The following is a 22497-nucleotide window of genomic DNA, read 5'->3' as shown; positions in this document are numbered from 1 at the left end:
CAATTGGGGATGCTTAACTTCGTAAGTTCGTCAATGAGGATAAAACTGAGAAACGAGTGTTTGTAGAGAAGAGGGTGGAGTCAGTAGTCTTCCAAGGATGCCGAGTGGAAATTCTACATCCAACTGCATCTCTTCGGTCTTTACCATTGAAGTATAGAAAAAGACCCCTTCCACAGGGCCTCTTACTCTGTTTAAGATCGTTCAGAAACTCTGGAGATGAAAGTGGATTGTGTTGTATCTGGGTTTAGAGACGACCTAGATGTTTTATCGGGGTTTGGGTGGGTAGACTGCTTGTGAGCTATGATGGATAGGCCGGTGGGATTTAACAAATCGTCCAATCACGTTACTAGTAAACAAATTACAGACCCAGCAGATCAACGACGGGTCTTCGTGGCTGTTAATGACAAGAGCAGACACCGGTTACTGCTGACAGCTAGTAGAGCCAGTAGAGAAATTGTACTTTTAATGGGTCATTTCTCTCGCCAACATTTTTCTCATATAACGAGTTGACTTAGATAATGCGATCTCTGGAATCTCCAGATCACTTAAGAGTAAAATAATTAGTTTTTAAAATGTCATAGTAATGAAACAGTGACGAACCAGGTTATCAGCGACGGAGGAATGTGGCCGCCCTGGTGAGAACTCTTACTGGACATTGCAAGCATAACAAAATGCCTCAGACAACGAAATTAACGAATACTTTCACATGATCCAAAATCTGTTCTTGATTTTCACCATTATCAGAATCTTTTATGAGGCCAGCAGGAGGCAGGTAAACGATTCGAGTGATTTCATCAGTGCCATAAACCGGGGCCAGAGCGCCATGACAGACAGCCTCTGGAGCATGACCAGGTGATCATGGCCCCGGTAATGGTCTCCCTCCTCAGGAGAGACACATTCATCTACGACCCGCCGAGCGCTCTCGTGTATCCAGTTCTCATTTCTAGCCGAGTGGCAGAGCGGCTCATACGCGACATACCCGGCATCGCATCCCGGACAACACGAGTGGTGAGCTATGCGGCTCATCTCTCGAGAATTCGCTGGATCGAATCGTCGCGCCGAGAACGGTGTTGTTAGGGACATTAGCGAGCGCTTGGTGTCTTGGGCGGCTTCAGCCGGCCTTGGGTACATCAGATACCGATATTGATTAAAGAATGGCATTGCGGTTGAAGTTCCTCGTGAAACTGCAAGCAAGAGCTGTTATTCGACATCATCTCATTATAAAAGAAATGAAGAGGAGCCCACTGTGTGCTAGAGCCTGTACGAGGGTCTAGAAAATGGTCAATTTAAAGTGTCCTCTCCTATCCTAATAGACTAAGCCAGAAGACCCAAAACAGAAAACGATACAGTACGGCACTTTCGCGAGTCACTTCCATTTTCTAATACGACGATTTTTGGCTTTATGGAACGCATACGAGGGAAAAGCGACGTTCCTTGTAAGAGGACAGGTTGATTTCTCGGGTGTCGACCTCTGGTTGTCCACGAAGTTGGGCGGTATACGGAACTTGGAGATAATTGGACTTGGGTATAACAGTAAGTTCATCAGCATCTCGGTCAGTTAGACGATAATATTGTTTGATAAGTGTGTTCACTGGTGGAACATGTCCCTGAAAAGTGTCTCACTTGACGAAGTGTCCACTTCGTCAAGTGAGTGTGTCCGGTAAGTGTGTCCACTTGACGAAGATGTCTCCGGTAAATGTGTACCCAGTTGACAAAGATGTCTCCGGTAAGTGTCTACTGGACGATAAGTGTTAATGATTATATCTGTTTCATTGTGCGAAGGCGTTCTCTACAGCGTTAACGAGACCACTTTGCAAGGACGTTCTCGCTGACTAACAAGATTAACGTGCTAAGATTACCTGACAGTGCTTGCTAACTGTGCCAACGGTGAAGGTAACTGTGACTACGGTGAAGGTAACTGTGACTACGGTGACGGTAACTGTGACTACGGTGACGGTAACTGTGCCAACGGTGAAGGTAACTGTGACTTCGGTGAAGGTAACTGTGACTACGGTGACGGTAACTGTGACTACGGTGACGGTAACTGTGACTACGGTGAAGGTAACTGTGACTACGGTGAAGGTAACTGTGACTACGGTGACGGTAACTGTGACTACGGTGACGGTAACTGTGACTACGGTGACGGTAACTGTGACTACGGTGACGGTAACTGTGACTACGGTGACGGTAACTGTGACTACGGTGAAGGTAACTGTGACTACGGTGACGGTAACTGTGACTACGGTGAAGGTCTATCTCATTATGTTCCGCCTTCATGACCTTTTGTACCAGTTGTGTTAGAATTTGACTTTCTTGAAAATCATTTTTCTTGAATGTCTTTCTTGAAGACATTCTGAAGAGCATTTTACAATGTTAAAGAGTACCGCTAAACATCACGTTTCGCTAAACCACACCTTAGCATCGTCAGCGATCACCAACATAGCAACACACGTGACTTACTACGTGGTAATGGGCTTTGCATTCCGGATTAAATCTGATAATTTACCTAAACAGTATTATTGGATTACTGTTTACGTTAGTTTCTAAAACTTTATGTTAAAACGATTCTTCGCGGCAGGGGATCGTATTCCAGGGACCATAGGATTAAGGACTTGCCCGAAACGCTACGCGTACTAGTGGCTGTACAAGAATGTAACAACTCTTGTATATATCTCAAAAAAAAAAAAAAAAAAAAAAAAAAACGTGTGAAACTCGCTCTCTTCCTTATCACTTTAATGCAAACAAATATGCATAAACAGAAGCAAGGTTAAAGTAGGAGAGGAATACGAGCAACCGGAGGGAAAGGGATGATTAGGGAAAGCGCCAAGCCATTACGACTATATAGAACTTGGAAGGGTTCAGGGCAAGAATTTGGGATGGGACGGGGGAAAGGAATAGTGCCACCGGAGCTGTGATGTGGACGGATGTGTATTCACCTAGTTGTATTCACCTTGTTGTGTTTGCGGGGGATGAGCTTTGCTCTTTCGGCCCGCCTCTCAACTGTCAATCAACTGTTTACTAACTACTTTTTTTTCTATACCCCCCCCCCCAGGAAGCAGCCCGTGACAGCTGACTAACTCCCAGGTACCTATTTACTGCTAGGTAACACATGATGACACACATGTGTGTGTGTGTGTGTGTGTACGTACTCACCAATTTGTACTCACCTATTTGTGCTTGCGGAGGTTGAGCTCTGGCTCTTTGGTCCCACCTCTAAACTGTCAATCAACTGGTGTACATGTTCCTGAGCCTATTGGGCTCTATCATATCAACACTTGAAACTGTGTATGGAGTCAGCCTCCACTACATTACTTCCTAATGCATTCCATTTGTCAACCACTCTGACACTAAAAAAATTCTAATATCTCTGTGGCTCATTTGGGCACTCAGTTTCCACCTGTGTCCCCTAGTGCGTGTGTCCCTTGTGTTAAATAGCCTGTCTTTATCAACCCCTGTCGATTCCCTTGAGAATCTTGAATGTGGTGTGTGTGTGTGTGTGTGTGTGTGTGTGTGTGTGTGTGTGTGTGTGTGTGTGTGTGTGTGTGTGTGTGTGTGTGTGTGTGTGTGTGTGTCAGTACCATCCCCAATCATACACGGGACCTTCAGCACATACACATCCGTGGATCCGGGGATCAATCCCCGGCGGAGGCGGAAATAAATCGGCAGAGTTTCTTTCATCCTGATGCACCAGTTCACCTAGCAGTAAATAAATACCTAGGAGCTAGACAGCTCCTACAGGCTGCTTCCTGTGTCGGGGGGGGGGGGTGAAATCAGTTGATTGACAGTTGAGAGGCGGGCCCAAAGAGCCAGAACTCAACCCCCGCAAGCACAAATAGGGGAGTACAATTAGACGAGTACATTCGTAACAAGCTTCAATCTTCTTAGTCAAGCTTCATGATCAGCCACAGTTTAACTTAGTATGATAAGTTTCCGTGGTGTAGTGGTAAGACACTCGCCTGGCGTTCCGCGAGCACTTTGTCATGGATTCGTATCCTGGCCGGGGAGGATTTATTGGGCGCAAATCCTTAACTGTAACCCCTATTTAACTCAACAGTAAAATGAGTACTTGGTTGTAACAACGATTCTTCGCGGCGGGGATCGTATTCCAAGGACCTGCCCGAAACGCTGCGCGTACTAGTGGCTGTACAAGAATGTAACAACTCTTGTATATATCTCAAAAAAATAAAAATAATAATAAAGGCAGTTGAAGGCTTACTTTGTTTAATCCGTCAGCAAGCAATTCTGCCCCCCCCCCCGCCCCTCCCTTCCTCCATCCGTTCTACCTATTGTTCTTTGCTACTGGGTATTGATTGTTAATTGTTCTTTGTTACTGGGTATTGATTGTTAATTGTTCTTTGTTACTGGGTATTGATTGTTAATTGTTCTTTGTTACTGGGTATTGATTGTTAATTGTTCTTTGTTACTGGGTATTGATTGTTAATTGTTCTTTGTTACTGGGTATTGATTGTTAATTGATCTTTGTTACTGGGTATTGATTGTTAATTGATCTTTGTTACTGGGTATTGATTGTTAATTGATCTTTGTTACTGGGTATTGATTGTTAATTGTTCTTTGTTACTGGGTATTGATTGTTAATTGATCTTTGTTACTGGGTATTGATTGTTAATTGACTTGTATTGTGCATTCTCGGATCAGTATACCTTCCTACCCTTCCGTGGCTGGCACTTGTGAATGTGATTGGAAGCTTATTCTTCTCAGTAGATGATTATTCTTGTCTGTCGATTGTCATACTTATGTATGGGTGGGGCAGTCTTTTCGTCAAGTTAGAAAGACTTTATTTCATGCATTCTTTCCCACTGCTTTGAACAAATGCTATTAAACATTGCTGAACTATTTAAGCTATATAACCTACATAGCTATATATATTTGAACTTGTCTTCTTGACTCCAAAATTGTCGAAGATGTCTCCGGTAAGTGTGTCCACTTGACGAAGATGTCTCCGGTAAGTGTGTCCACTTGACGAAGATGTCTCCGGTAAGTATCTACTGGACGATAAGTGTCAATGATTATATCTATTTCATTCTGCGAAGGCGTTCTATACCTAAAATAATTTATGAACCATCTCGCTGTGCCTACATTTATACACATTTTCTTAAAATGGATGTTTTTTATGTATTATTGTATATCATGCACACACTAAATACTGTTTAAATAGCTTCTTGTTTTCCCACATTTTCTCAGAAGAAAACATTCAAAACAATTTCTCTGTACAAGACTCATTTTGGAGTTCCACTTGGTTTAAAAAATATATAATTATTCTTGTGCCTTCAACGTTCCTCGCCGCTTGAAGGTATTGCCTCGGTAATGGGCACACGGGAGAAACCCTTAGTTAGAGTCACAGATTTATGCATTGGTGATGACCTGATAACAGTTAATTAAACACATACAGACGCAAGTGTTGTGTACATCTGCTGCTTGAAATATTTTTTTATTATTCTTTGTTTACATTTAGTCCTTTTAATTTGTTTGGATGTTAACGGCGTTATGTATAGCTGTAAAGATTGTCTGTCTCTCTCTGTCTGAGAGGGTAGAGCGAGAAGTTTGGGGCCAGTCATATTATACTTATAGGATTAATGATTATTTTATCTGGAGTTTCATAGTCGGGGTCGTCGAAGCGACTAAGGAGGGAAGGGTGGAGAACATCCCCAATGATCCTCCTTTACGAAGTCTGTAGATGTGAAATGTTCAGCGCGGACTCTATAGACTTTAGCTTTACCTTAATGTAGTAACTGTCCATGAGGATAATTCTTGGTGCCCCAAGATGCACAAGAATCATCAACATGCGGGAAGAACTGAAGCTTCCAACCATACTAGAGAGAATCATGCAAGTCAACACTACCTTTTGCCTTAAAGTCATGAGAGACCCAACATCTCCTGCATTGCTCAGAGACAAATTATTTAGTGCTGTTAACACCCTATTGACTGGTGCCGACATACCAACTCACTTCTTTTATGATAAATGGCTGAGCAACAATGCCTACAATCTCATTAAACTTAACATTCCATTTTAGTGCAATCTACCTGTCTCTGATATTCCTCTTTATCTGTACCCCACCATTCAAGCACCATACACACCTGTCACCAAGAAAGATAATGAGAATCTTGCTCTTCTCAAAGTTGTCACTCTTGAAACAATTGCCTCCTCCATCGAGAATTTAAGATCTCACGAGCACTGTGTCTACACCGACGGCTCAGTCCAATCCTCTACTGGACGGACTGCAGCGGCATGTAGGTTTTATAGAAATAATATTTGCACAAAGACTGTCAGTGTCAGGTTAAACAACTGGCTGACCTCCACACAAGCAGAACTAGCAGCATTATACCTAGCTACCAGTACATTAAAAAACATTGGAGGAGGAATAATATTCTGTGATTCAAAGTCTGCTCTTCAAGCAATCGAAAACTTCTCTTGGAAGATCGACAGCAAGAACCTCATACTCCCAATTATAAATGACCTAATTGCTGCACAGAGTATAGGGTCTCGAATCTCCTTTGTATGGATACCTTCATACATAAATATAACCCATCATAATGAGACAGACATTGCAGCCAAATTAGCATGTAACAAGGATGAAGTTGAATTAGATCTAGGTATACCCATCTCTGCTGTCAAAACTGTATTGGTCCAAACACTCAGGTCTGATAGGAGAGAAATTACTGACTCTTAACGACCTGAAAGCACCAGTATAAAAAGCTATGATTTGTTCAGATCTGAAACCAATGATTATGGGCAGCACAAAACGTCCACTAGAATATGCGACACAGTGGTTGCCAGGATCAGGTTGGGTTACCGTTACCTGTGGCAGGTGGCTACAGGTGACGGATCTCCCAATCCTGAGCACTCCAGGTGCAACCTCTGTGAGCAGGAACTGCGGCATGATCTCCCACACAACATCACCGAATGCCCAGTTATTAGACCTTTCAGACCAGTTGGCATAAGGTACCTGGAGCTTTGCAATTACTTTATTCGCTCTCGTAGTCTTGAAGATATCATCACAGTGTACCCAAAATTTGCCACTGCAGGCTACTAAACATATGGCCCTGTATGACTAACCTTCTTGCGAGATGGGGACTTTTATTACCTCTGCTGCCTTATTCATTCTTGTGTTCATGATATACACATAACGAACCCAGAGTCTGTAGGTGCAGACTACTTATCACATGCCTCTGTATGACTAACCATCCTGTGTGATGGTGATTTTTTAGCATTACGTAGCTAGCTTTTTCACACACTGTACTTTCCCTTCATATAGTCTAGGGTAGCTGCACAAATGCAGATGTACCGAAATGCGTTAAAAAACTTCCTACTATAGCGTAATGCAGGAATGAATTTGAAGGAATGACCCAGTATATGTGTGGAAGTGAATTAAAAATCAAAATTTCGGAAGTAACCTTCATACTTTCTCAAGGTGCTGTATACAATATTCTGAACAAGATTCTAGGAGTTTGTGTTCATATGTCTGGCATATCGAATTTTCGCATATCCCTCGCCAGAGGATATCGAATTTTCAGAAAAATACTAAATTAACCGGATTTCTGGGAACTGTGGGCAAGGGTTCGCGGTATCATTGTTCCATTTGTTTAATAGTGAATTCAGATATTGATTTTCTCCCTTGCTTAATTCACGATTTTATAAGCCACGGTCCTTTATTAGAGTATGGAGTAACTATTCCTTTTTTGAGTATTTCACACCAATAAGCTCCTCTCATTGGCATTTGCGACCACCCACATATTACACAATTATATTTTTAATAAGAGATACAGACAAATGGAGGCAAAGACGGAGAGGCAGAGACAGACAGACAGACAGACAGAGACAGAGAGAGGAAGAATCATGGAATAATCGTAATTTGTTATGCAAGTTCGGACAAATTATTTACAAAAAATTAATTTTCACGAGATCGGTGAATAATGGTGCATTTTACTACAAGAACAGATATTTTAAAAGCTTGTTTATAAAATGTTTCACTGTGCAGCAGGCGGACAGTTACAAAAATTGTCGTGGGGGGTATGAATGTGACCCCTACGACGCTGTTCCTTTTTAATTTTGGTGACTCCGGCCAGCCTATGTTCATGCCATACCCGAGACCATTCCCTCTGCCAATCTGGGTGAGACTAGCCCCAAGCGTGTGACCTCCAACTTCGAAAATCTTCTCTTATAGTATAGATATATACTTTTAAATACATTAATTAATATACAAAAATTCATCAAATAATTGGCATTTTTATTCAGACGTAGAGTTTGTATTACCAATAAGCATTTAAAGCTTAACATTTTAAGCCAAAGCACACCTCAAATATATATAAGTAAAGGAAAAACGTGTTCAAATGTTTTATTTAATCTGTTTGCATAATAAAGAGAAATTCAAGACCTGACCTTTACTTTCGAAAAAGTGTGTTTGTCTTGTGCAAAAGAGACGCCTGAGGTCCGGCTCTTGACTTGAGAGAATAACTGGAAATTTTTATTCCTACCTCTTTAGTCTCACGACCTTTCGTTGTTTTGAAAGTTGGAAAGTTTACTTTCACTAGAAGTTACTTCCCTGGTGGAGCTGACAGTGTGTATAAGAGCTCAGAAGAGCTCACATCAAACACCAAAATGATTGAACATATAATTGTATCTTAACAAACACACACACTCTCTCTCACTCTCACAGAAGAAGTAAATATTCTCATTGTGTCTATGCCACAAAACACACACCTACTTTTCACTGACTCTATTCTGCATTTTGAAGAGAAGAGGCACAGTCAGAGGACAGTGAACATCAGAGATCCGTGGTTGCTTAGTATCCTACCTTCAAGTATAAAAAGATATTGCAGGAACAGAATTGAAGTCTTGAAGAAAAAACTGTAAAAAATATGCTGAGATTATATGATAACAGAGGATATATAGGACTTAAACTTCTCTTATCACGCAAGAAGAGAGTAAAAAGTAAATGGGAGAATAAAGGGGAAGGAAGGATGATGATGGGAAAAGAGGAAATTGGACACGTAGGTATGAAAACTAGTTTAGGAAGATGTTGAGAGGCAGATGCGAGGATGGAGATGGATGTAAAGGAATCACGAGGAGTTGGATTACAAGGCGCAGGGAAAGAAAGGAGAAGAATAAAGATAGACAGAAAAATGTGAGATCAGGAAGAAACGAAAACCAAATATAAGTGCCAGATACGATAACATTTGATATAGAAATATAGAACCAATAGTAAATATGTAATAAGTGAACTAGATATGGAGAGTATATACAATATGAGCCTTATGTTACACTCAATTATCAGTAAAGCTCCCGAGACGAAACTATTTACTCAGTTGACAAAATTTCCACCTGGGTTCATGAATTGTAAAATTAAGTCCTAGACCAGGAAATATATTCGCATGCGTACTAGATTTTAATGTAAATGGAAGGATCTTATGACTCGAAAATGTGTTGATATAGACGGCTCATAAAAAGTATAATATTGAGTCGAAGTGAAGCAAAGCAGAACGGCAGGTAGAATAAGTGCAGCACCTGAGAATTACACCGACTGACGCTTCTCGCATAAATAGCCGTGAGTGCATCCGTAGCGTCAGAGTGAATGCCAGGCGGGAGTGCAGAAAGAGCGCCAGGTTTTTACTGAAGGCATTGTACTGTCTGGCTACCTTGAGCCACGCCCTCAGTGCAGGCCACAATGTATCGCCCCGCACCTCTTACGGCTTCCACCGGATCACTCATCCTGTCCGGCCCAGTTAAACATTCTTTAAACAAGCAATCCGCAAGACCATTAACAGGCTCTTATTTGAATGTAAACCACTGCTCGCTTTTATTTTCGTCAGGAGCTGCGGTCGTCCATCAGTAGGAAGCCAGTGACGTGTCCATTAGGGGAATTAAGCTTTACTGGATTGTGAGGCGAGTAGGTACACGCCCAGACGTAGATCTCAAGGGGGTAGAAATACTCCAAGGAGGACTCCCAACGGTGCTGAGAGCCTCCGCCCTTATTGCTCAAGGAACTTGGCTACGTTTCAAGGCGGTTTCCTAGTATATTCACAGCATTTTTATTCGGTTCGTACATCAGGGAACGATTGTTTGTAGCTGCTCATTTCGCCTTTCTTATATTGTTTGCCTTATGATCTTGAAGTGTTAAAGTTTTCTTCATCTTTTTATGGTAAATGAGCAAAAATCTTTCAAACTGAATTTCTAATAACATTTATATAGACAATTGTTACGTATTTTTTTTACAAGCTTAGCCAAAGATGATATAGAGATGCTTGACGTATTTTAAATATTAATGATTCACTATTTCTCATTTTTATCTAATGCTCGACAGTTCCATTGATTTAATAATATATTGTTTAGACAATACATAATTTCGTATACATGATATAAGAGAGAAAACATTACATGGCTCATGAGAATGTTTTTAACTCAAATCGCATATTAATAAACAACTCTGGATTATTATTTAAATGCAACTGTTGTTGGTGATGTGACCTTCATTGTTTACACTGGTTAAGTTCCATTTCTTTCATCAGGATTTGGTGCTTTTATCTTCGTTATTTTATTCGGCTTTTGGCCTTGCACAATTTTTTGTGTAATGTTTGTTTTAAGTCTGGAATGTTTGAGCCAGTGCTTGGAACCAGACCTAAGGCCGTGCTCGTCCGAGTTGTTGTGATCCTTGAGGTTGTCTTTTGGGTCACGACAACTTTATCACAACATCAGTGATAAATTGAGGTTGTCTTTGAGGGTCATAAGAAGTTTATCACAACTTCAGTGATAAAGTTTTGTGTAATCAAAATGGGTATTTTCACTTATACAATATTATTATTATTACTTATTAGAACTTTGTGAATTGTTTGGCATAACTTAGATTAGGTTAAGTAGTTAAGTTCTATTGGGAATTATATTCCTTTGTTCTATGCGGGTGAAGCATTTACAGCAACCTGTCCTCGACTTACAGCAACCTGTCCATCCAGTGGTCGACCCCACAGACGCATTCATAAATTTTTACATGCTGTCCATTCAAAACGGGAATTTTCTCAAATATAAATTAATATTATAATATATTAGCATATTGTGCATATATAGGCATAGAATACGTTAGGTTAGGTGTTTAGGTTCTGTTGGCGATTATTTGTATTTGTAGTACGTGGGTGAAGCATTTATATCGTTGTGGATCGAACAAAATTTGTCGGTGAAGCACTTGTTCCGGAAGTGTTCGAACGTCATCAGTTGTGAGTCGTGTGTAAACCGTTTTTCATTCATAAACAGGGGGTTTGGCGGGTGGATGAAATTACTTTTGGGTCTTTGTTTGGAGGACGGGCTGGATTTACAGCTGATGACGTTCAAACATTTCTAGAACAGTGTTTTGCTGACGACTTCTGTTCGAAATAGCAACTCTGACAATGCTTCTCCCACGTACTACAAATACAAATAATCGCCAACAGAACCTAAACACACAACCCAACTAACTACGCCTAACTATAAACAGAACAAAAAACTTGTTTTAAAACTTATATATGAGAACAATTCTGTGTTTCAGGAAAACATAACCTGAAGCGCAGGTAATTAATGATGCCAATCTATTCACTTGAGTTTTACATTACATATCATTCACAACACCTTCCAAAGCATTACTCCAGGTACAGAAGGACCACAAGTACCATGTCCCACAAGATGCTTAAGCAACAAGCTTATCATAAAACACAGGAAACAGCACAAGCAAATATATGGGAATGGAAAACAGAAGAAAATCCACAATACACAACGCAAGCATTCATACACCCATTGAATAAGATGAATAAGAGTTGTCTGATTCTTAGTTGCAGAGAGAGAGTGAGTGTGAGTGAGTCAAAGAGAGAGAGAGAGAGAGAGAGTGTGAGTGAGTGAGTCTGTGACTGACTCACTGAGACTGACTGAGAACAACTGAGACTGGCTGACTGTGCACAACTGAATCTGTTTAAGACTGACTGAATCTGATTGAGACTGACTGGTTGAGACTGCAATCAATAAAAAAAAATAGTCCGTGAGAGAGCAATAAAGACAGCAGGTATGGCAATGGTCTGAGAGGGAGGGGTGGAGAGAGAGTCACTATAGAGTGGCAGGGAGCTTGCACAAAGCGACCAAAACCCCCTCAATAAACATCTAATGACGTTTATGCGACAGATAGGAGAGATGACAAGACATAGATGACCGCCCTGGTCACGACTGCCTTGACTATAAGGGGTTCTTTGCACGCCCACACCCCACAACACCCACGCCCGCACGCCACACCCTGCCCTCCTACATATCAATAGTGGAGATGTGGTTAGCGGTGGGGGTGTGAGAAAGGTGTGGCCTGGTAGGGGTGTGAGAGAGATGTGGTTAGCGGTGGGGGTGTGAGAAAGGTGTGGCCTGGTAGGGGTGTGAGAGAGATGTGGTTAGCGGTGGGGGTGTGAGAAAGGTGTGGCCTGGTAGGGGTGTGAGAGAGATGTGGTTAGCGGTGGGGGTGTGAGAAAGGTGTGGCCTGGTAGGGGTGTGAGAGAGATATGGTTAGCGGTGGGGGTGTGAGAAAGGTGTGGCCTGGTAGGGGGGTGAGAGAGATGTGGTTAGCGGTGGGGGTGTGAGGGACGTGTAGTCTAGTAGGGTCTACAGGTCGTTAAAACAAGCCTATACAAGAAACTCGCAGCCAAAACTGTTACATGAAAACGCAGAAAAAAGTTGTCTCAGTCAGCAGCGACTATCACGATTTTGATGTTCGAGAAGAGAGTTAAAGGAGGTGGGGAGAAGGAACGAGAGGGAGGGGGAAGGAAGGAGGGAGGGAGGGAGAAAGGAGGAAAGACTGAATAAAGAAAGTTCGACAAACATACAGTAAACTTTGTTTGTTGTCTGCAGTTTTTATCCGCGTTTACAATGCGTAAGTTAAATCAATTGAGGTTTCCGCTCAGCATTTTCAAATTTTCAACTCGCAACTTGTTCATTGTCTGATCTGTTCCTTGTAAGAGACAGGGAGGAACACGCACAGAGGCATGAGTAAGAGAGAGTCAGAGCAGCAAGACACACTCTAAAATTTACAATCTCAGGAGACAGCGGCCCCTGAAGCCGAGAGAAGCAATTGCGTCTTGCCTGCACTCTCTACCTTTTCGTCAAGCCATATATCGATCTAATGATCTCACTAGAGTGCTCGCAAAATTGTAATCATCTAGTTGTGCTTGAGGGAGTCAAACTCGTTGGTCCCGCCCCTCAACCTGTACGATAGTCAATCGACTATCGTCGATTTCACCACCCATTTAGTACCTTGTGTCCGGCCACCTCCTTTCTCCGCCTACCTACATTGCTTTACATTTACTTGAATTCAACTCGAGTAGTCATTTCTTGGACCATTCTTTCAAGTCATCTTGCAACCTCTTGTCTCCTTCCTCTGTCTAAATCCTCCTCATAATTTATGCATCATCAGTAAACATTGAGAAGATTAAGTATATTCCCTCTAGAAGATTATTTACATGAATGAGAAACAGGATAGGTCAAAGAACGGAACATGTTGGACTCCGTTAGTGATATCTCGCTACTCGAGGACTTCATTCCTCACAATATCTTGCTGTCCTCAATTGCTCATGTATTCACTTATCCGCTGGGTGCCTGGTATGTTTCCGTGTGCCTTATTCCCTGTAGTTAATGTTGTAAATGGAGTGCCTCAAGGCTCTGTCCTGGGACCTCTGTTATTCATAATATATATAAATTTTAGATTCCTGCCTGTTACTCCAATTTATGCAATAGCAGTTATTCTACTAGCTATTCTCATAATCTTCTCCATTATCTTGCATAGTATGCAAGTTAGGCTTGTATCTTGAGGTTATCTTGTGATGATTTCGGGGCTTAGCGTTCCGCGGCCCGATCCTCGACCAGTCCTTTTTGTTACACATCCCTTAGAAAGCAGCCCGTAGCAGCTGTCTAACTCCCAGGTACCTATTAACTGCTAGGTGAACAGCCCTGAAATGGTATGCAAGTTAAGCCTGTAGTTCAAACCTGTTAGGTATTCCCTTCGCTATGGCTTTGCTCTTCCAATTACTCTCGTTTACCTCTTACGTTTGTGTAGTAATCTCTTTTGGCAGACTAGAAATGCACAATCAGCCCACCTTTCTCTACGCTGCCTTATTTTCGCTACTTTATCATAGAACTCCAGTTGGTTCGCTAGGCATGTAATCGCCTAGTTATGCTTGCGGGGGATGAGCTTTGGCTCTCTGGTCTCGTCTCACGTGTTACGTGAAGAGAGGGACAGCGATTGTACCCAGCTGTTGTTATAGTCACGCAACATACATATACAAAAAGCTGCATACAATTTTAGGAATGTAAATATATAAAAGCAGGAGTGAAACCAAAAAACAATTTAAAAAATAAAAATTAATTTACTGAAACAAAATAATTACTTTAACACCACTGATAATAACTGACTTTGTACACTGGCTGTGATAACATTTAAAACAGATTTAATTCTTATTTCAACTCTGACTAGTCCATCCACTTGGGCTAGACGGTCTCGTTTCATGCAGATCGGCGTTCAATCCCCAAACTTCTAAGTAGTTGAGCACCATTCCTTTCCCCCTGTCCCATCCCAAATCCTCATCCTGACCCCCTTCCAAGTGCTAAATAATCGTAATGGCTTGGTGCTTTCACCTGTAAATTGCCTTCCATCTCATCTCTGATGTGGACAGATTCACCAAAGTAATACAAACAAAGGCCAAGCAATATACATTACCAAACATCACAACTCTTAGTGAAATTTCAATAAGAGGCATTTCAATAGTAAGCATTTAACTAAGAGAAAGGGTGTACACACGAGACGAGCGCCCACACTTGACTGCCGGTGGGAGCTGACGTACCTGATGACGATACCTTGAATAGAGACCAGGAGCTAGAGTCACGAAGCAGTTACGCAAGCACTTACGAACCTGTCCATCTTTTCTCAATTTTTGGCAGCTTTGTTTACAATTATTAAACGGTTAATGAGCTCCGAAACACCAGGAGGCTGTTTATAACAATAACAACAGTTTATTGGGAAGTTTTCAGGCTTGCAAACTGTTTAACCAAAGCCGTCAAAGATTGAAGAAAGATGTACACGTTCGTAAGTACTTGCGTAACTGTTTCGTGATTCTGCCCCCCCCCCCCCGGTCTGCATTTTTTTTTTGTCCAACAACTTTCATTCCATCTAGTGATGCTAGTTGTCTCATTGCTTTATCTGCGGCTTCCTCAATCTTTGTCAATCTCTCATATAGGATTGTCTCCTCTTCTAGCACTGGAAGCTAGACTGGCTCAGAAGTGAACACTACAAGAAAATTGGCAAGAAAATTTTCTTATCTTGGCCTATATGTTGACCTTATTTATTTTGTAATGTGTTCACTTGTAATGCGGTCATTTTTTAATTTTTTTTTCTTCTCATATGACACTGTAGTAATTTTGTTTATTTCTTTGCTTAGCAAGCAGTATAATTTTCGTTGTTTATTTCGGGTTCTCGTCATGTATTGAAATGTTCGTTCCTAGTCCTTCTGCTTCTTTCGATTTCCTTTTGTTTTTTGGTCTCTCTATTTCTTACACTCTCCCCTGCTTTTCTTTTTAGCGCCTTAGCATTCTCCACTGAAACTTTTGTTGTGATATTTTCTCCTACATGTTACCTTTTTGTTGATACGAATTTCTCTTCCGCCACTTTGCATCTCAGTTTGAACTGATCCATCATTTCCAGACTGTTTTTTTGAGTGTACTCACCTAGTTGAACTCACCTAGTTGTGCTTGCGGGGGTTGAGCTCTGCCTCTTTGGTCCCGCCTCTCAACCGTCAATCAACAGGTGTACAGATTCATGAGACTATTGGGCTCTATCATATCTACACTTGAAACTGTGTATGGAGTCAGCCTCCACCACATCACTTCCTAATGCATTTCATTTGTCAACCACTCTGACACTAAAAAAGTTCTTTCTAATATCTCTGTGGCTCATTTGGGCGCTCAGTTTCCACCTGTGTCTCCTTGTGCGTGTTCCCCTTGTGTTAAATAGCCTGTCTTTATCTACCCTATCAATTCCCTTGAGAATCTTGAATGTGGTGATCATGTCCCCCCTAACTCTTCTGTCTTCCAGCGAAGTGAGGTTTAATTCCCGTAGTCTCTCCTCGTAGCTCATACCTCTCAGCTTGGGTACTAGTCTGGTGGCAAATCTTTGAACCTTTTCCAGTTTAGTCTTATCCTTGACTAGATATGGACTCCATGCTGGGGCTGCATACTCCAGGATTGGCCTGAATTATGTGGTATGTGTGTGTGTGTGTGTGTGTGTGTGTGTGTGTGTGTGTGTGTGTGTGTGTGTGTGTGTGTGTGTGTGTGTGTGTGTGTGTGTGTTTGTATTAATCTATAATCAACCATTTGGGCTGGAGGGTAGAGCGACGGTTTCGCTTCATGATGGTCGTCGTTCAATCCCCGACCGTCCAAGTGGTTGGACACCATTCCTTCCCCCCGTCCCATCCCAAATTCTTATCCAGACCCCTTCCAAGTGCTATATAGTCGTAATGGCTTGGCCCTTTCCCTTGATAATTCCCTCCCTCACCTAGTTGTGGTTGCGGGGGTTGAGCTCTGCTCTTTCGGCCCGCCTCTCAACTGTCAATCAACTGTTTCTAACTACTACTACTATTTTTTTCTCTCTCCACACACACACACACACACACACACACACACACACACACACACACACACACACACACACACACACACACACACACACACCAGGAAGCAGCCCGTGACAGCTGACTAACTCCCAGGTACCTATTTACTGCTAGGTAACAGGGGCATAGGGTGAAAGAAACTCTGCCCATTGTTTCTCTCCGGCGCCTGGCATCGAACCCAGGACCGCAGGATCACTTGCCCAGCGTGCTGTCCGCTCGGTCACCGGCCCCACTGTGTGTGTGTGTACTCACCTATTTGTACTCACCTATTTGTGCTTGCGGGGGTTGAGCTTTGGCTCTTTGGTCCCGCCTCTCAACTGTCAATCTACTGGTGTACAGCTTCCTTAGTTTCTCGGGTGCTATTATATCAACATTTAAAACTGTGTATGAAGTCAGCCTCCACTACATCACTTCCTAACGCATTACCTTGATTAACTACTGTGACACTAAAAGAATTTTTTCTAATGTCTCTGTGGCTCATTTGGGTACACATCTTGCACCTATAACCCGTTGTGCATGTCCCACCCGTGTTAAATAGTGTCCTTATTTACCCTGTAAATTCCCTAGAGAATTTTGTATGTGGTGTTCATGTCTCCACGAACTCTTCTGTTTTCCAATGACGAGAGAGATGTCACTCACCCCAGCCTTTCCTCGTAACTCATGCCTCTTAGTTGTGTGTGTGTGTGTGTGTGTGTGTGTGTGTGTGTGTGTGTGTGTGTGTGTGCGTGCGTGCGTGCGTGCGTGCGTGCGAGAGCGTGTGTGCGCGCCAACACCTCATGCATGACTCCAACCGCTTAAGCTGACCCACATTAACCCAGCATAAACCCAACATTACAATTATGAGTCGTGTTGAGCACTCAAGAGACAGCCAGGAGCCCCTTGTTGCAAAGAGCTGTACACCCATCTCTTGTCTTACGCTACACGACTGGCCCTCAAGGCAAGAGAATTTCATCAGCAGTTAACGGAGAGAAGCCATGGGTGGAGACACTAGGTGGGTTAAACAGTGATTTAATGCGACTGTCTAAGACGAGAGGTTGCCGGCCACCTGGGAGTATTTAGAGAGACATAATAGGCGGCAGGATCATCACTTGCGCCACCTTGAGGTGCTGCAGAACCTGTGAAGCCATATACATCATGACAGCTCCTAGAAAGTACAGCAACTAATGAGAGGCGGCGACTATTTATAATATATCTCTTGTATGATTTGGGAAAAGAAATAATGAATATAATAGAAAAAAAAACATTATGTATGCGAAAAGAGACAAACACTTAAAGGCAAGACAGTTTGAGGAACTTAAAGGCAAAACAGTTTGAGGAACTTAAAGGCAAGACAGTTTGAGGAACTTAAAGGCAAGACAGTTTGAGGAACTTAAAGGCAAGACAGTTTAAGGAACTTAAAGGCAAGACAGTTAATAAACCATGAAGAGAAAACTGCGTATAAGTTAACTGGAAGTGATATTGTATTGCCAAAAAAAATAAAAAATCAGCGGTCATAAACATCTTCCAGTAAAAAAATACATTAACTCAAAACAGCACGTTCAGCTGCGATACTGGATAGATTAACATCTGACATAATAGCCGGCTAGATCAGATACGATCTCCAAGTGATTTTTTGTAAACACATCTAACCCAGCCCGAAGCAAGGGCTTGACAGGAGGTGTTAGGGAAGTGTGTCAACAAGTCGATGCTGCTGTGTGGTTCAGGTTAGAGAAATCGGTGGCAAGTTAGCGAGTTTGGAGACCGGAGTGCTAGATCAGAGGTTAGAGATTAGTGTCCCAATTAAAGATGGTAAACGATACGGCAGATATTAGTGTATGTAGGTCCTAGGAAAGCCCAAAACAAATAAGAGGTAATGACGTAAAATGGAGAGAGAGAGAGAGAGAGATGAGCAAAAGGATATCAATTATTGATTTGTAGAGTTCATATGAAGGAGGAAAGACCTGATTAAATGGAATAATATATGATAACTGGCTGAAAACAGAGAGAGAGAGAGAGGGAGACACACACAATAGAGGCATAAGATGCATAGAGGGATTGACACAGTGGAAAAGAGTAAATGTTTATATTGAATACCAAATAAACATGGATGGAAGTTTGAGATCCAGAGAACTCATATAGATGTTAGAAAGCCTTTTCTTTTAGCGTAAGAGTAGTGGAAAAAAAACAAAATGAACTAAAGGAACAGGTTGTTGAAGCAAACTCCAATTATAATTTTTAAAGTAGACTTAAAGGGTAAATAGGTCGGGAGTCATTGCATTAGACAACCAGTAGCGTCTAGCAAAGAGAGGTCCAAGATCTAATGCTCGATCCTATAAGCACAAGAACGCGAGTACACAAATAGGTATGTCCTATTTTACCCATTTTCTTATTCTAATCTTTCCTCTGTTGTTGTTGTTTCAGATTTAGCTACTCAGAACGAAGTGCCCATGTAGCACGGGCTATGGTGAACCCGTAGTGGACTTACATGGCACAGGAGCGGTGCTTTGTGAGTTTTTTCCTTCCCTTCGCACCTTTCCTCTTATACTTAGCTTTTTTCTTCTTACCTACTCATCACCTCTCACCTCACTTTTACCTTATTTATTTGTCTGTCTCTTCCTCTCTCGCATATCATCTATTGATACTGGTGATGGCTCAAAAGGGCCACCACTTACGAGCTATTCATGCCCGTGCCACCTTTTGGGTGGCTTCATCTTCATCTTAACACATTCACAAGGGAGACATCTCCCGTCATGCAGGGTGCATTCGCACCTCCACAGATCTCCAGTATCAGCTCTTGATACTGGTAATGGCTTAAAAGGGCCACCACTTACGGGCTATTCATGCCCGTGCCACCTTTTGGGTTGCTTAATCTTCATCAATCAATCAATCCTCTCTCGCAGAGGAAAAAGGAAGTGAGGGGTGGTTAAGCCTTATATAAGTCTTGACACATATAGATGGCAGCCACCATTTGGTCACCACTTGGTCCGGGAGACATCTCTCGTCACGCAGGGTGCAGTTGCGCCTCCACAGATTTCCAGTATCATCTTTTGATACTGGTAATAGCTCGAAAGGGCCACCACTTACGGGCTATTCATGCCCGTGCCACCTCTTTGGTGGCTTAATCTTCATCAATCAATCAATCAATCAATCAATCTAGATGGCAGCGCCATAACTGGTATAGCCAGCCCTCCAGGCTGAAAACCATCATGAAGACCCCTATCCATCGCCACATCTCTAGTATCAGCCACTGATACAGATAATGGCTCCAAAGAGCCTCCACTTACGGGCTCACCATAGGCCGTGTTACTGGAACTTATTGTTCTGAGTAGCGAATCGTAAACAACAACAACATCCTCTCTCGGTTACGGGCTCACCATAGCCCGGGCTACATGGACACTTCGTTCTGAGTAGCTAAATCCAAAACAACAACAACCAACTCTCTCGGTTTACGGGTTATTCATGCCCGTGCCACCTCTTGGGTGGCTTAATCTTCATCAGTCAATCCTCTCTCTTATCAAACAACTTGATAATGGTCCAGAACGGAGCGAAACGTCGTCGTTTTTTAATTTTCTCGTGTATAGTTTGGTCATCATTTAAATAGTGACATTCAGAGTACCACAGTGGAGCAGTTCCGAGTTATGTTCAATTATTGACACGATGGTCAAGGGGCCTCGTAGCCTGGTGGATAGCGCGCAGGACTCGTAATTCTGTGGCGCGGGTTCGATTCCCGCACGAGGCAGAAACAAATGGGCAAAGTTTCTTTCACCCTGAATGCCCCTGTTACCTAGCAGTAAATAGGTACCTGGGAGTTAGTCAGCTGTCACGGGCTGCTTCCTGGGGGTGGTGGCCTGGTCGAGGACCGGGCCGCGGGGACACTAAAGCCCCGAAATCATCTCAAGATAACCTCAAGATGGTGAGCGAGCAAGCAAATGAGCAAGCATTTTGTAATCGGAAATAGCTCTTCCCGGTCCGGAGCCGGTCGGCCGAACGGACAGCACACTGGACTTGTGATCCTGTGGTCCTGGGTTCGATCCCAGTCGCCGGCGAGAAACAATGGGCAGAGTTTCTTTCACCCTATGCCCCTGTTATCTAGCAGTAAAATAGGTACCTGGGTGTTAGTCAGCTGTCACGGGCTGCTTCCTGGGGCTGGAGGCCTGGTCGAGGACCGGGCCGCGGGGACACTAAAGCCCCGAAATCATCTCAAGATTACCTCAAGATGGTAAATTAGTATTTTACATTACACTATACATTAAAAATACATTACAAATATGTAAAACACATTAGCAGGTATTTTTAATTTTGTTTCGTGTTTCAGTTGGACTGAATTATTGTTGGCAGTTGTGAGGGTGATGGATGTTTTCCGGGTAGAAAGAATAAATTACAATTAATAATTAATAATAAAAACGAAATTTAGTTCTGGGAAAAAGCGTGTATACCCTTTTCCTTCCATCCAAAACTAAATAATTCGACTTATGGTTGACTGGTAAATGTATATATTTTTGCGCATCTCCAGGTACTTAAGAAAAATATAGGAAATTATGCTTTAAACAGGTGGTAGAGATGCATAGTAAAATACATTATATATCATTCCTCGCTATTTACCTTATCATCTAGTGCTAAATACGGGTCGTGATCTCAGGGGGGAGACCTTGTTTACTGACAAATGTTTTGTGATAAAAAATTCTAATTGTTTTGATAGCAGCATTACTGTCAGAGAACTAATAATCAGTTGATTTCCAAGTGTCTAATTTTGCAATAGTATAACCACTAGTGTCATAAGGACGGTGTTACTATCGCACTTTGTATATCAAGTAATTGAAGACGCCGGCTGTTCAAAATGCCGACACAGCCATATAACTTACTGGGAAGATGGGCAGTATTTTCCATGTAATTACTAAACAAGGCGGCTTCAAGGCTAATCACCAACTATGCAAATCTGGGATGATAATATGGCGCTGACAGTGCTAACCATTGCTATTAAAGTCTTTCTCATTTTAACCTTTTCTTAACTTTCACGCTTCGAGCTGGGGTAATGAGAACATGGTGACAATGTAACGAATATTTCAAGTCCCGGAAGGTCACACTCATCGGTGTTGGAAGGACACATTGAGGTCCATTAAATGTTTTTCACAGTAATTTCATCTTTTAATCTCGGTGTTCAGAAACTCACTCGTAAGGGATCTCATCATCTGACTGATCTCTTATATTCATGAAGCATTTTTGTAATTATGTAAAAGTGGGATGCACGCATCTTGGAGGCGTACATTCCGCCACTCCCCTGACGTGCTCAACCCCTGAACCTTACGTGCGCACGTTGTACGCGTGTTCCACCCTCCACTCAAAGCACTCAAACAATCGCAAAAGCATAAGCTTTTAATTTATCCATGTCTCGGTAAGAGGGAAGGAAATTATCGAAGGAAAGAGTCAAGCCTCCACGACATTATAGCACTTGTAAGGGATCAGGGGCCAGATTCACGAAGCAGTTACGCAAGCACTTACGAATGTGTACATCTTTCCTCAATCTTTGACGGCTTTGGTTATATTTATTAAACAGTTTACAAGCATGAAAACTTGCCAATCAACTGTTGTTATTGTTATAAACAGCCTCCTGGTGCTTCGGAGCTCATTAACTGTTTAATAATTGTAAGCAAAGAATTGAGAAAAGATGTACAGGTTTGTAAGCGCTGACGTAACTGCTTCGTGAATCTGGCCCCTGGATAAGAATTTGGGATGAGGTGAGGCAAGGAGGGGGACGCGAACCCTCATCCTTCTATGTGCACATCTAGAACAAAAGAACTTGCCTTCTGAAAATCACCATTGAGCAAGATAATCTTACTTCTCTCCGTTAGT

At 42.3% G+C, this 22497-nt stretch overlaps 1 protein-coding gene across 1 annotated transcript; it reads left to right on the top strand.

Moving 5' to 3' along the window:
* The first annotated feature begins 1683 nt into the window (after window positions 1–1683).
* LOC138359676 (heterogeneous nuclear ribonucleoproteins A2/B1-like) lies at window positions 1684–2279 on the top strand. Its single transcript, XM_069319094.1, has 2 exons — window positions 1684–1726; window positions 1867–2279. Exons 1-2 carry the CDS (start codon window positions 1684–1686, stop codon window positions 2277–2279), a joined length of 456 nt encoding a protein of 151 aa, XP_069175195.1.
* Window positions 2280–22497: the final 20218 nt, after the last annotated feature.

This window comes from Procambarus clarkii, chromosome 8 (assembly GCF_040958095.1).
Source record: "Procambarus clarkii isolate CNS0578487 chromosome 8, FALCON_Pclarkii_2.0, whole genome shotgun sequence".
In the NCBI taxonomy this organism is placed as follows: domain Eukaryota; kingdom Metazoa; phylum Arthropoda; class Malacostraca; order Decapoda; family Cambaridae; genus Procambarus; species Procambarus clarkii.
This window is presented reverse-complemented; position numbering and strand designations above follow the sequence as displayed.

Excerpts from the sequence above, each read along its gene's own strand:
- LOC138359676 (XM_069319094.1), top strand. The coding sequence starts at position 1,684 with ATGTCTCCGGTAAATGTGTACCCAGTTGACAAAGATGTCTCCG. Across the intron at positions 1,727-1,866 it reads AGTTGACAAAGATGTCTCCG|TGCTTGCTAACTGTGCCAAC; the intron begins GTAAGTGTCTAC and ends ATTACCTGACAG.